This window comes from Carcharhinus amblyrhynchos, unplaced genomic scaffold (assembly GCF_965287045.1).
Source record: "Carcharhinus amblyrhynchos unplaced genomic scaffold, sCarAmb.v2.hapA chromosome_186, whole genome shotgun sequence".
NCBI lineage: Eukaryota > Metazoa > Chordata > Chondrichthyes > Carcharhiniformes > Carcharhinidae > Carcharhinus > Carcharhinus amblyrhynchos.
This window is the reverse complement of record NW_027649926.1, coordinates 301583-315132: the sequence shown is the minus strand read 5'-3', so window position 1 is coordinate 315132 and position 13550 is coordinate 301583. Positions and strand designations below refer to the sequence as shown.

General features: G+C 37.5%; 1 protein-coding gene across 9 annotated transcripts in view; it reads right to left on the bottom strand.

The window, feature by feature from the left end:
• Positions 1-364: 364 nt before the first annotated feature.
• Positions 365-13550, bottom strand: part of sacs2 (sacsin molecular chaperone 2) — a 122839-nt gene continuing 109653 nt past the window's right edge. For all 9 annotated transcript variants that reach the window (XM_080183216.1, XM_080183218.1, XM_080183215.1 and 6 more), the window contains one exon: positions 365-11716. In XM_080183216.1, the coding sequence (XP_080039342.1) occupies positions 711-11716 (11006 nt within the window). In that variant the 3' untranslated portion in view covers positions 365-710. The remainder of the gene's footprint in view (positions 11717-13550) is intronic.

The following is a 13550-nucleotide window of genomic DNA, read 5'->3' as shown; positions in this document are numbered from 1 at the left end:
ATGGCTCTCTGATCCCCGCCATCTGTATAGCTGTGTCTTGTTAGTGTGTTTAGGCTCCATCTCCTTCAGGACAGCGTGTTTTTGTCGTAAGATCTGGAGAGAAAACTGACTGGTTTCTCTGGAGAGAAGTACGCCAGTTTCCTCACTGGAAATAACTGCCATTCTTGGCAAGGTTTCTCCCTATAGCAATATTAGAACTGTGTAAGGTTACCCACAGAACGATTGTATAATTTGAACCACATATTTAATATGTTTTGTTCAGACAAAAGTAAAACTATTTCAGTGAATTTATCTATTTCAACTGGAAATTGTAGTTTCCAAAACTGAATATGAGTGAATGAAGAAATTGGGTTTAGATTGTTTATATTCACTGAACAGAAACATTTATTTGACATTAGATTCATTATTAGATATGTACATATGAGAAACTGAATTACAGTGAAATTATTAACTATTTGTCAGCATTCTAAGTCAGTAAATTGTTTGACTGCTCAGCATCTCGATATTAAAAACTTGCAGGGACAATGTTAAAGAACCGTTCATAACATACCAGTACTTGTGGCTAACAGATTTAATGTACTTAACCACATTAAACACATTTTGGTCTATCCGGCAATTGCTCTGAACAAACAGTATTTCTAGTCGAAAGTCAGATATTGATTTTTTAGATTACATTGAAACAGTATTGATCACTGAACATGTGATTGGTTCTAGGAGTTGCTCAAGATGTATTCTTCAATAGTGTCCAATACTGTTTGTGCTAAATCCAGAACCTCATGTTCATGCCTTGTCTTGAACTGGTCATTTGGGACATGAGGCTGTGAGTGGTAGTTGGGATACTGGGTCTTCTTGCTGTCTACCCCATGCTCTTTAAGTTTGTTCACTATGTTCTCCAGGTTTGATAGCTTTGTGCTGTGTCTGGATACCTGGCTAGCAAGGAAAGAAATGCTGTGGTCACTTCCCCATTTTCCACTCTTTATGTATTCTGCAGCTATTAAAGCCTTTTCTACTGCTTGATGGATTTTAAAATAAAGCCATTCAGTGGCAGTACAGTCTAGACCAGTGGACCTCAGGTCATTGGATGCTGCTTTAAGGTCACATTTTGCTTGTCTAAACCATCTTTGAGCCTCGTCTGGATTGGACTGACTTTTCTTTGGGAATGACCAGAATTCATTAGCCGACGGATTTTGTTTCTGCTGTGATTGACTCTGCTTATGCCTTGATGCTTCTCTGTTCCACTGGTTAAAAAAAGAAGAAAAATCTTCTTCTTTACCAGAAAAGGAACTTTTGTAAGATGTTGAGCTGCTCCCATTCTCAGCTTGGATTATATCCAGCTGCTTTACCTTTTCTTGAATAAAGTGACACAGTTTGGTCGTCACTTCAATGTTGTTTGGATTTTTGTCTGGGTGCCACTTGAGGTAAAGGCGGCGAATTGCCTTCTGCCTCTCATCCTTTGGGAGATTTCTTATTTCTTTCAGGTATTCCTGAATTTCTTTTTTAATGTTGTCAAAAGATTCATATTTCTGGCTGACTGTTTGTGGTTTGTCTTTTGCTATATCCAATACAACAAGATTCTGACATACTTCCTCGGGTACTTTTGCTTGAGAGAATTTATAGAGATCAAGGTGGTTGACTACAATGAATGAATCTGGACCTATTTTTATTTTATATTTTTGCATCCTAATATCTTTAATAAATACGTCTGTGCTTAATCGTTCAATAAAAATGGCATACAGATAGTCATTGGAAGAGGGGCCTTTATAACCCACATATTCACCAACTCTGAAATTATGCATAATATCCATTTCCAGTGTGTGAATCAGTTCTTCAGGAATTAGTTCTCCAGGATTAGGCAGCTCCAGGGAAGCCTCAATTTTGGAGTTACTAGTGTGAATGCCTTTCCCTTCTAATACGTTCTGGATGTCTTGTGGATTTTCACAGCTGAGCATCAACACCAGGATTAATAGTGAATCTTTGTTTAAGGCATTCTTCAAGAGTAAATTAATCTCTGTTGCTAAAGAATGTATTATGACGGTTTTCATGCTGAATGGTACATTATCTCTGTGTTCCAGGTAAACCACACCACCTCCCATGTTGTTCATTTTAGTGTACACGTGTTTCCCAATGCTTGTGTTACTCAGCTGTTTTATACCTAAGCAAAGGATTGTTTCCAGCTTCTCACAACAAATAATTTGCATTTTGGAAAAGACATTTTCACAGCTACGCTCAATGTCACTCACAGGCAACTCTCCATTGCACTGACCCTTTAACAAACTCACTAACCCAACTCTAAAACTAGAGGACAGAAGAAGCTTGTGAAAATCATTTCTGAAAATGCAATTATCTCCATAAGGACATAAGCGTAGAACAGATTCATTAAGTATTTCCTCTGTTAATTGTGAAAGCATTTTGGGTCGAATTTCTTCGGGTAGAAATTGTAAAAGATTTATTTGCTTGTAAGGGTCAGGATTTAGATAACATTCACCCAGATCTAGAAGAAAATTAAACTTTCCTTTTAAAGCATTGGCATCTCTTCGGGAACCTGTAGTAATCCTGTCATTAAAACATAAAGTGTCTGAAGCGTACAGAATGCCATCACTTGCTGGAAGATATAATGGCTTTAGTTTTTCAAGTACTCGTTCTTCTACCTTGGATTCCAGAAGTGTAAATAGGTTATAAAGAGTTCGTTTCACGGTTGTCATTTGGTTCTGATTTAAACTAATTACTTTGCTGCAATCTTCATAAAGTGATCTAAGCACTTGGGTGAGGTGGGAAGCAGATGGCTCCAAAGCAACATTCAACTTCTGGAAAAACTCACGATATGGAGCTAGGAGAGGCGGGAGCCGATATAAATATGGATGAAACTCGAGATAATTTTGTAAAGAGAACACCACTTGATTGATTTTTACTAGCTTAGAATCCTCTTCCACAAGAACAATTGGAAGATCTGTCAGGGTCTGGACATCAAATGAATGCTTTTGAAGAAAGCCATAAGCAGTCTGAAGCACTTTTGATCTGGTTTTTAAAACATTATGGTTTTTGCAGGGTGCTAAGCAAACTTTCCTCAGGTTTGCTATGACTACATTTTCTGGCGGACTGTAGATGGCCCCAGCAGCTTTAAATTTGTTTATATTACTTCTTGACTGGCTACATTTGATTGGTAGAATAGGCATAGAAGTCCAAACCAGCTCTTCATCTTCATCCCTTTGCTTCACCAATGAATCTTTTAAAGCAATAAAATTCCTTCCTTCTGCATAAGGAGAATGCAAGCTACGCAAACTCTCCCGAACTTTATGTGGATAAATGAATTTAATATTTGCTACTTTTTCATAAAAGTTCTTGTGAAGGTTTTCTTCATCTATGCTACACAAGTATGTGACTAAAGCATCACTTTTCTCAATTAGTTCTTTCAAAGGAACACGCAGTTTCACTTCTTCAGAAACTTGTGAAGCAAAAGCAACAAAATCATCTGAAGATACAGAGCACTTTAATCCCAGATCCTTCAACAACTTGTTCAAATTCAAATCATCAAAGTGGCATCCCATATCTTTAAAAAAGTTCTCAGGAACAAAATTTTCTGTCGGAATCATGATTTTAAATAACTGTTCACTGTTTTCATAGAAATAAGAAATCTTCTGAAATATCCCATCCTTGGCCTTGATCAGTTTTACATTTTTGAGGCTAGATACAATTTGTTCTTTCTTCATTTCATAAGCAGTGATATAACAACAGATTATATTGTACAACAGGCGCATGACATCCAGCTTTTGATCATTAAATATTTGTTCAATGTTAGGAACGATGTAATCCATGAAGAACTGCAGATCATCAATAACTTGAATCCCCAAATCTTCCGACACCTCAATGTTAATCCTTGTTTTTTTTAAAAACATACACGAAGTGTCTAATTTATACAACTGTGGAAATGTGTCACTGAATTGTGTATTTAGAATATAAATCACATTGTACATTTCAATACTTTCAAAAGTCTCTTCCATTGTTTCAAAAAGTGGGAGTGTTTTCAGCTGTTCCTGATACTTATGCTTATCATCACTTGCTTCCATTCCAGAATGAAGGAATCTTAAAATGGTTTCCATTTCCCACTCATTTAAATTATTCCAGTTTAATTTTGTCAGACGCAGATGTTGCAGAATGGAGTTTTTGTCATCAGTCTTCAGTGAATTAGGTCTAATAAAATTAAACATTATCTTCAACGAAAAGTAATCCACAGCAATTTTAGCAAACCCCAGCTTTAGCAGAATTCGTGCTACACTAGTTTGGGTCATTTCACAGATAATGCTACTTAACGATCCAAGAGGTGCAAGGAGATGCTGATCATCATTATAACTTGGACATAACACAGGTAAGATTGCAAGATCTGAGAATAATAACTTTAATTTATCAATTGTGTTCTCTTTATCATCATCATACCTCATCTGACCCTCAAAATACTTCCAAAGTTTCTTCAGCCATTCTACGAACTGCTCATTTTCAGTCCACTTCAGCCACTGGTGCGGATCAGTGGAGTTAATCTGAAATTTATGCCCAAGTTTGATTCGAATGAATTGCTCAGCCCTTGAAATTGTGAAGTCTTCCAAAAAGCCAGCTGCAATTAAGAAATCTTTATATTTCTTGTGGATATCATAATTTGCAAAACACACCTGGGATTCTGGAAATAAATCATGAAATTTAGAAATATATTTGGGACAAGTCCTTCTAAATTTGCCCAACATGTTATCTTGTGTTACCAATAGAGGTAAGCTATTTATACAATTATAATTTCCTTCCTTGACATCAGAGAGACAGTAGTCCAAAAGTGCCATGCATCTGATGCCATCTCTAATCAAGGATTCACTGAGTAGTAAAGGATGGATAGTCTTTGTTAGCTCTGGATTGTTCAGTGGATGGTTCTGAAGAAACTTTCTGACTGTGCCTGGGTTTAAAACAAAGGCATCCATACAAGCTCTTTCTAAACCTTTCAAAATTTTAGCTGTATAGTCAGACTGGAGTACTAAATTCATGCCAATGTCTTCTAAGATTTCGATCAGTTTTTCAGGTGTGTGGACAATTACAAAATGAGGAACTTCAGCTTTCTTTTCTTTAGTCAAACTGGACCAAGTAATAGTAATGATCTTCTTTTCACAATGAAGTTGATTACTCTCATGTCTGACTACAGGGATCAGATAAAGACCTTTGTGACATATGTATCTATAAACTTGACTTATCATTAATTGCCATTCCTGTGGTACTTCTTCAGAAACATGAGGGAAGAACCATAGGTAATGAGGTTCAATACTTTTTCTACATACATCCAAATTATTAAATTTTAGAGGATCAACTTTGCTGCCAGAAAAACGTTTCCGAATGTAATCAAGTAAATCTGCATATAAAGGGGCAATCAGGTGTAATTTTAAAAAGTTGTTCCATTTCATCTTTCCACTTTGTCCATCCTGTTTCCAAAGGTCTCGCCTGGCAAAGTCAACAGCAAAGTTTCCATTGATATGTACAGGGAGACTAGTCTCTATTGGCAGAGGCAAGAAGCAAAAGACTTTACCTTGAAAGTTGTTGCAGTTAATACAAGCTGCAACAGAACTCCGGGGCAAAAGCACTTGACCCAAGTTAGAACAAAAGTTCTGCACTGACTCAATTGCAGCTGCACTATCAACTCCCACCTTATTTGCCAAAATCCATTTGGTTGGTTGTTTGATAGAAGATCGAATCTCGATTTCATAAATGACTTGATGAGATTCAATTTTGGGTACTGCCGCTGTAGAACTTGAATACTGTCGGATATAATGCTTTAAATGTTCTTCTTCCCTGGAGCTTTCCTCAGACATTTCTACTACTGCAGTAAAGATTTCCTGCAATTCGTTTGATTTTTTGTCTATTTTATGAAAACTAATTTTCTTGATGTTATTCAAAAACAAAAGGAGACTATCAGAATCTTCTTTCAACAGCTCTAGCAATTCCAAAATTACATCCTTAGTGACTGCCTGTTTTGAGATATCTGATTTTTCTGCCATTTCTGCTGTTCTCAGTGGCAAACGGAACATGGTACCCAGTTCAAGATCAAACAAGGATGGAAGAAAGGTAGTATAAATATCCTCAAATGTGTTTTTAAACTTCTGGTTGACTATAAACATACCACCTGGAGAATGTGGTTTTGCTGTGGCAAGCACAGCCAAATGAGGGTCAAAGATACACAACATACTGTCACCTGACATAAAAGAGGGACAATCTGTCAAATGATACACTGAATTAAAACCAAGACCGTATTTTCCAGTTTTCTCTGGACTGTTGCGCTTGCCACCTTCTCCAAGTTGTTGTATTCCTTCAATATCTTTGTCTGTAAACCTCTTGTTGTTATAAACACACAGTGCAGGTCCTTGAAGGGTATTCCATTCCTCGCCAAAGGTCTTTGTGTTGCCATGTTTTCTGGGATCCCAAATAAAATGAATTTCTGAGGCTTCGGCATCATCTGCATTCTGAATCAACTCCTTTAGTATATCTTTCTTGGATGGATAAGCTTTGATGATATTTTTTAAACGTACTGTCAGTTTTTCCTGCTGGCCAAATTCCTGTGCCCATACAGACATATCTTTGACCTGTAGATTTTTCATGGCTCTGTGTTTTGTTGTTTGAACACGAAAGCGGACAGCTGTTTCTCTAGCAATCTGATTATGGCAGAGATTTACATCATCTCCTACTACAAGCCACGGTGTGTCATTGTATTGTAATGTTTGAGCAGATTGGAGGATACAGTGTTGATTGGGTAGGAGGACACTCTGCAAGATGTCTTCCTGTTCTGGTGCTTCAATGAATCCAGTTGTTACAATTCTGAGACACACAGCAAGATCGCTATCAGAGAGCCTTGATCCATGGTATTTTTCTGACATTCTTTTCAACACAGAGGCATAATCTTGCAGCTTAAATTGCTCCTTAATCTCTAGGCACTTCCACAGCTCCTCACATTCTACATATTCTTTGGGAAGTTCATAAAGGTATGGAACAGCATCAAATGAAACCTTACGAGCAACCAGTTTGACAGGCACAAACTGTCCATGAACTAAGATAAAGGGAAATTCTTGAGCAGCATTAAATATTTCTTTTTTCACTTCTGGATCTCCCTTTAATTGCTTAGTCAAATAGATGTAACATTCTTTAGTTATTCTTTTCAGATCATTAATCGTTAGATTACTACATGCATACGTATGTTTCAGTTGTTCCAACACTGTCCCAACAGGTGGTTGTCTGTTCAAACCTAGAAAGTAAACTGCTTCTATAGATAGCTTGGTTCCTTTTAGCAGTTCTTTGTCTAAAACCATTTCTGTCATATTCACTAGTGATTGGCATTTGCAACTGTACAAATCTTTTGCTTTTGTCAAAACAATTGTATCTACAGAACCATTCTTTTCCTGACAATGTGGAAGAAAAGCAGGAAGAAATGGCACATTGTGCAAGTTTTGTTGGTCGTCATCACTGAGTTGAATTAGGTCTTTAAGCAAATCCAAGATATGACGAACTCTTTGATATGCTTTGTTCCTATCAAGGTCCCATATTTGTTTAATTGTCCCTGCTCTTTCAAGTAATTCAGGAAAAGCAATTTTGTCTTTTGTCATTCCCAACATTTCTAGCCTTAGCAATCTCTCAGGGTGAAGAAAATCTTCTGAAGTTCCGACGAGAAACCGTCCATCTTCTTCATCATAAAGACAAGCTATCTTGCCATCTGGATGGACAAGGTTTTTGATATATTGGAGGTTTTCCTTCCCACTAGCTGGCATGCATGGTTTTATCCTCAACATTTCATCAATAGATGAATCTCTCATATCAATTGCATAAAGAATAAAATCATTCCTAGTTTTGGGATTGAGAACATTTATGTTCTGAAATACAATTTCCTTGTAAAACAATTCCCAATTATATGTGTTTTGCTCAATGGAATGCCCACACCCACTGGCAATGAAGCTTTGTTTAACCCATTCTGGCAAGTGAGCTGATATAAAGGGTTTTGAAAGAAATTTGGTAAATTCAGTAACTGCAGACTCTCCAACTCTTTTGTTTTTAAGAATTAGTGAATCTAAAAAACGAGCCTGATTGATTGGGCACCAGTCTTTTCCATTGCTGAATGCTTTGATTGTAACACCATTGATTCCATATGCAACTGCTTTGTAGAAACTTTCCACTATTACTCTAAATTGATTATCTACACTTTTCACATTAGGCCAAAAAGTGTAATAGTCATAATTTTCAAATTCTCCCTTCTGCGACATTTGCTGCATGAGTGAAATCGATGTGACATAAGCTGTAGACACTGCATCTTCCAAAAGGGCATGATTCCAATCTCCCTTTGGCCCAGAGCTCCAAAGATTCTTCCTGTTTGAGGTGACTGCAAAAGATCCATTTATATGAACAGGAAGACCACACTGAATAGAAAGAGGTAGAAAACAAAATACCTGTCCCACATGGGCTTCAGTGTTTGGCATCCAATGTCCGGTCTCTTTCTTCTTTTTGAGGGGTATGGCTACACTTCCAAGAGGGGGGGCTAAATAAGTATATGTCGTTTTACTGCAAGCAATCTGCAAGGCTTTTGCCATCCCAAAACATGAATGAACCAGCCAATATTTTATATGATTGGGATTATCTATAGTTTCTTCTGTAAATTGTATAATAGTTGAGGTGCTGAAACTTCTAATTTTTTTAGAGAATTTATTTGTGCTTTCCAACATGTTGACAGCATTTTGTTGCATTTTTTTGATTGGGAAATTATCTGCCATCTCAATTAAATTCAGGACTTGTCTTTCCATTTTGAAAACAGAAATTATCTGGTTTTCATGAACCGAATGTTCGCTGATAAATTTCAGTGAAACCTTTCTCACATTCTTTAGGAATATAACAAGATCTTTTGACATTTGCTTGAAACTATCCACCAAGGACATAATGTGTTTCTGGTTATAGTACTTGTTAGAAAGCCCTGATACTACAGCCTCCTCTGGTGTCCTGAAGGGTAACTTAATGAGAGTTCCATCATAGTAAAAATTTTCTCCAGTGCCAATTTTAAAATTACATCCAAATATTCCATTGTAAGGATTAAATTGTCCAGGAAATCTTTGAATTAATTGTTTATGCTCATAAAGGTTAAGTTTAATTCCAGGGTTACTTACAGAATGGATATGTTTCTTAAGATGAGTAACATTTGGATCAAAAATAAGCAAGTATTTTCCACTGAGGATTGATGGGACATCAGTTATGTGATAAACAGAATTAAATCCAAGTCCAAATTTACCAATTTTATCAATCTGGTTTTCCTTGGATCCTGTTCCAATTCGTGTTATATTGTGAAAATCGTCATCAGTAAAACACTCATTGTTGTATGACCAAAGTGCCGGTCCATGGCATGAGGCCATGCCAGGATCAATAAGACTTTCAGGTGTATCCTTATTTTGTCTCATGTCCACAAGGAAACTGCAAATTGTTGATCCAGCATCTTCAGCATTTTGAAGCAACTCTTTAAAGAGATCATGTTCTTGATCATATTCTTTCAAAATGTTCTTAATTCTCAGTACAATAGGTTCCACTTGTCCATATTGTTCTATTCCAATTAAATCAGTATTCAGAACTTTGCTACTCAAGGGAGGTACATTCAACCATTCAACTATTGCAAGACTTACTTCTTTATGAACAATATAAATGTTTTCATTTTTGTTAATATCCGCCAGTATTCTCTTGTCTATATCACAGAAAACAGCCTTGGAGCATGGTTTCAAGCAGAATCCACCATGTGTGCCTTTCCACACGGGAATGGGAAGATCATTATTAAATGAGAGATTATTTCTGCGCATCCAATCAAGTATTGAAATGACAGTCTTCAATTCACTTGGGCTACCATAGCCAGAGTTCAGTTTAACCGTATTATCTTTGATGCAATATAGGATTTGAATAATTTCATCACTGCTGTAGCCTGCTTTGACTCCACACTCAGTTAGTAACTCTTTGTATGGTACTATTTCCTGTGGGACTCTCTTTACATAGCAGCTGAGATCTAAATTTTCAGGATAGGAGAATACAATTTGCCGAGGGTACGCAAACACGGTTCCATTCCACACCCATGGCTGTTCTAAGGCCAGTAAGAGGACCTTAAATTGACTGAGATGCTTCTGCATATATTCATAGATATTTTGCAAATCTGTCAGGAAGTTGTACTGTGAGTTACTATTGGTGCATACTTGGTCAATTATAACTAGAAGATTTTCAATCACTTTTTTAGGTGGTGGAAGGTTTAGTAGTCCTAGGATTTTGCTTGCTTTCTCAGTAAACTTGTCAGTAAGTGGCATTATTAACCCAATAATGTTGGCAAACTTTGAATCTCTTACATTTTCAGGCGTATGGAAATCAATATTTCTTTTGCTCTCTGCTGATATTTTTGGAAGACTGTTACAGGGCACCCAATGTAAAGACAATAAATGTTCCACAGTTTGATAAGAACAAATGGCCAAGAGTGAGGTTGTATTGCATACTTTAATTAAAGCTTCAGCTTTTTTACAAATATTTTCAATATCGCTAGCCTGACTGTGTTGTCTGTCTATCAATCGTGCCACCGTTAAAAGGTCATCTGGTGAAATACTATCTTCTTTTGATTTTAGCCCAAGCACTTGCAATGCCAGCAAAACTTTCTCATCCTTACAATAAAGTGGAGGGGGAAAGAAGTGCTGAAACTCTGGCTGAAAGAGATGCTGAAATGTCATATTGTTTGGATCAAATAAGGCAGAAGCCTGCACAACTTTGTCTTTTGATGTTAAAAACTTTAGAGTTTTGCACTTGTTCAATATCTCTGTTTTTTGTTTAAAAAGTATCTCACTATTTTTTAGAATCCAGAGCATTACCTTTTCGATCTGTTCAGGCTCATATTTTTGGGCGTCCACTCCTCTCAACATGAGCAATGCAACGTCTGCTGCAGTCAGCAATTTTCCCTTCATCAACATGAGTTTCCTGTCCTTCTCATCAACACACTTCAGTACAGTTTCTGGTAAAGGCATGTCATCTGGGATCTCAGGGTAAACATCATTACTCACAGCTCCATATGTTCCAGCTGTAATAAGTCCTTCATCTGTAGGTCTAATTGACGCCATTTGTTGGAAGATTGGCAACTTGAATAACATAATTGTCTCATCAGTATCAAATATGGATGCTTCAGCAAGAAAACCTCTCAATGATCTTCTGTCTTCAATTGACATAGAACCAATCTCTTTGACTACTTGATCACATCCCAGATTCAAAAACAGTTTCAAAACATTATTTGGGTTTGGTACAAACACGTACTCAGCTAATTGTGGATGCTTTAGAAAGTCATCAGTACTTTGAATTACACTACCTCCAGCTCTTGTGATTATACTGCCTATTGTATCTGGTAACTTGTAACCATTTTGCATTTGAAATATGGTTGTTATATTCTTGGACAAATGTGCTAGTTGGAGGATGGCTGTGGAATCCTTTAGAGAGCCAAGTGGTATAAGTGGCAATCCTTCAAATTTATCTAGAGTTTTACAATTCTTATTCAGAAAATCCCAAAACTGTGTAAGCCAGTGTATCGGAGGGTGCTGGGCATTTGTGATGTCCCATGTCACATGACCAAGTGTTTTAGTCCAATTATCAGGTAGTGCTTTCCTAATGTGCTGTTTTACAGCATTCACATCCAAGCAGATGAGATTTGAAAATAATTCTGAAAGAACAGAACAGAAAGAATTTTCATTAAGTTTAATTAATGTTGGAAACTGCAATGCTACAAGAATTTATAATCCAATGCAAAAACAGTTACAGATTTTCTAAGCTATCAAAATCATTTAGTTACAGTAAACAATCTAAGCTACCTGCATTAGAAATATTTTATATTTTCAGATTCATTATATGAATCTAGTGTTGTAGTGAGATTCTAAAGTTAATCTTGTTATGAGGCAAAAAGGATCAATTAAATCACTGGAATGTCATTCAGCCATTTTGAATCATAGAATTACTGAATGGTTACAGCATGGGAGGTAATCACTCAAACTGTTATGTGCATGCCGACACTCCAAGAGAGCTGGTCCTACTCCCCGGCCCTGAAATCTTTTTGATGCTTATCCAATTTTCTTTCGAAAGCCGTGATTAAACCAGTCTCCACTACATTCTCTGGTCGTGCATTCCAGATTCGAACCACTGACTGAGTAAAAAGGCTTTTCCTCATGTCACTGGTGGTGCTTTTGCCATTCACCTGATCTTGGTGATCTCTGATTCTTGATTTTACTGCCATTGAGAACGATTTCTATCCTGTCTAGACCCTTAAGATTTTGAACACTCTTCAAGTTTCCTTTCAACCTTCTCTTCTCTAAAGGGAACAGCTCCAACTTCACCTATCTATCTTAGGCGATGTTCTCTTTACAGAAGGTTAAAAGGAGACTTGATGGGTGTTCAAAATCTTGAAGTCACTCATTCCTGTAACCATTCTGAAAAATCTTTTCTGCATGTTCTCTCAAGCTTTTACATCTTACTTAAAGTGTGGTGCCCAAAATTGGATACAAATCCAGTTCCGGTTGAACCAATGTTTTATAAAGGCTCATCAGAACTTCCTTAATTTTGTATTGTGTGCCTCTATTTCAAAGACCAGAATTTTGTATGCCTTTTCAATCATTTTCTCAACCTGCCTTGCCAGCTTTAACAATTGTGCACATATACCCCCAGGTCTGTACCCCCTTTAAGAATTGCACCCTTTGATATATATGGACAGTCTTTCCTTGTTCTTCCATCCAGAATGTATCACTTCACAACTCAGCTCCTGCCTCTGCGACTGGATCCTGAGCTTCCTAACCCACAGTAGTAATAAGCAACAACACCTCCTCTGCAATCATCCTCAACACCTGTGCCCCACAAGGCTGTGTTTTCAGTCACCTAATATACTCCTGATACACTATGACTGTGTGGCCAAATTCCCCTCCAATTCAATTTTTAAGTTTGCTGATGACACCACTGTAGTGGGTCGGATCTCAAACAATTATGAGACGGAGTACAGGAAAGAGATAATCTGGTGAACTGGTGCAGCAACAATAATCTCTCCCTCAATGTCAGCAAAACAAAGGAGATAGTCATCAACTTCAGGAAGCATAGTGGAGGGCATGCCCTGTCCACATCAATGGGGATGAAGCGGAAAAGATCGAAAGCTTTAAGTTTTAATGTCAAGATCACAACAACCTATTCTGGTCCCTCCATGCTATTGCTATAGTTTAGACATCTTCTACCTCACTGAGGGTTGAGACCCGTCGGCTACTCTCACCTGGTTTACACGGCTTGTCGAGGCCACTGCCCGCGGTGTGGCCGCTGTTGCATGCAAACAGCTACAGGGAGCCACAGGTGAGAGCAGTGACTATTGATACAGAAGTTAACTGCAGAATAGCAAAGGCAAGTTCTGCTTTCGGTAGACTGCGCTCCAGTATATGGGAACATTGAGGAATCAGTCCAGCAACAAAACTGAAGGTCTGTAGCGCCGCGGTACTCATGACCCTCCTGTATCCCTGTGTCACGTG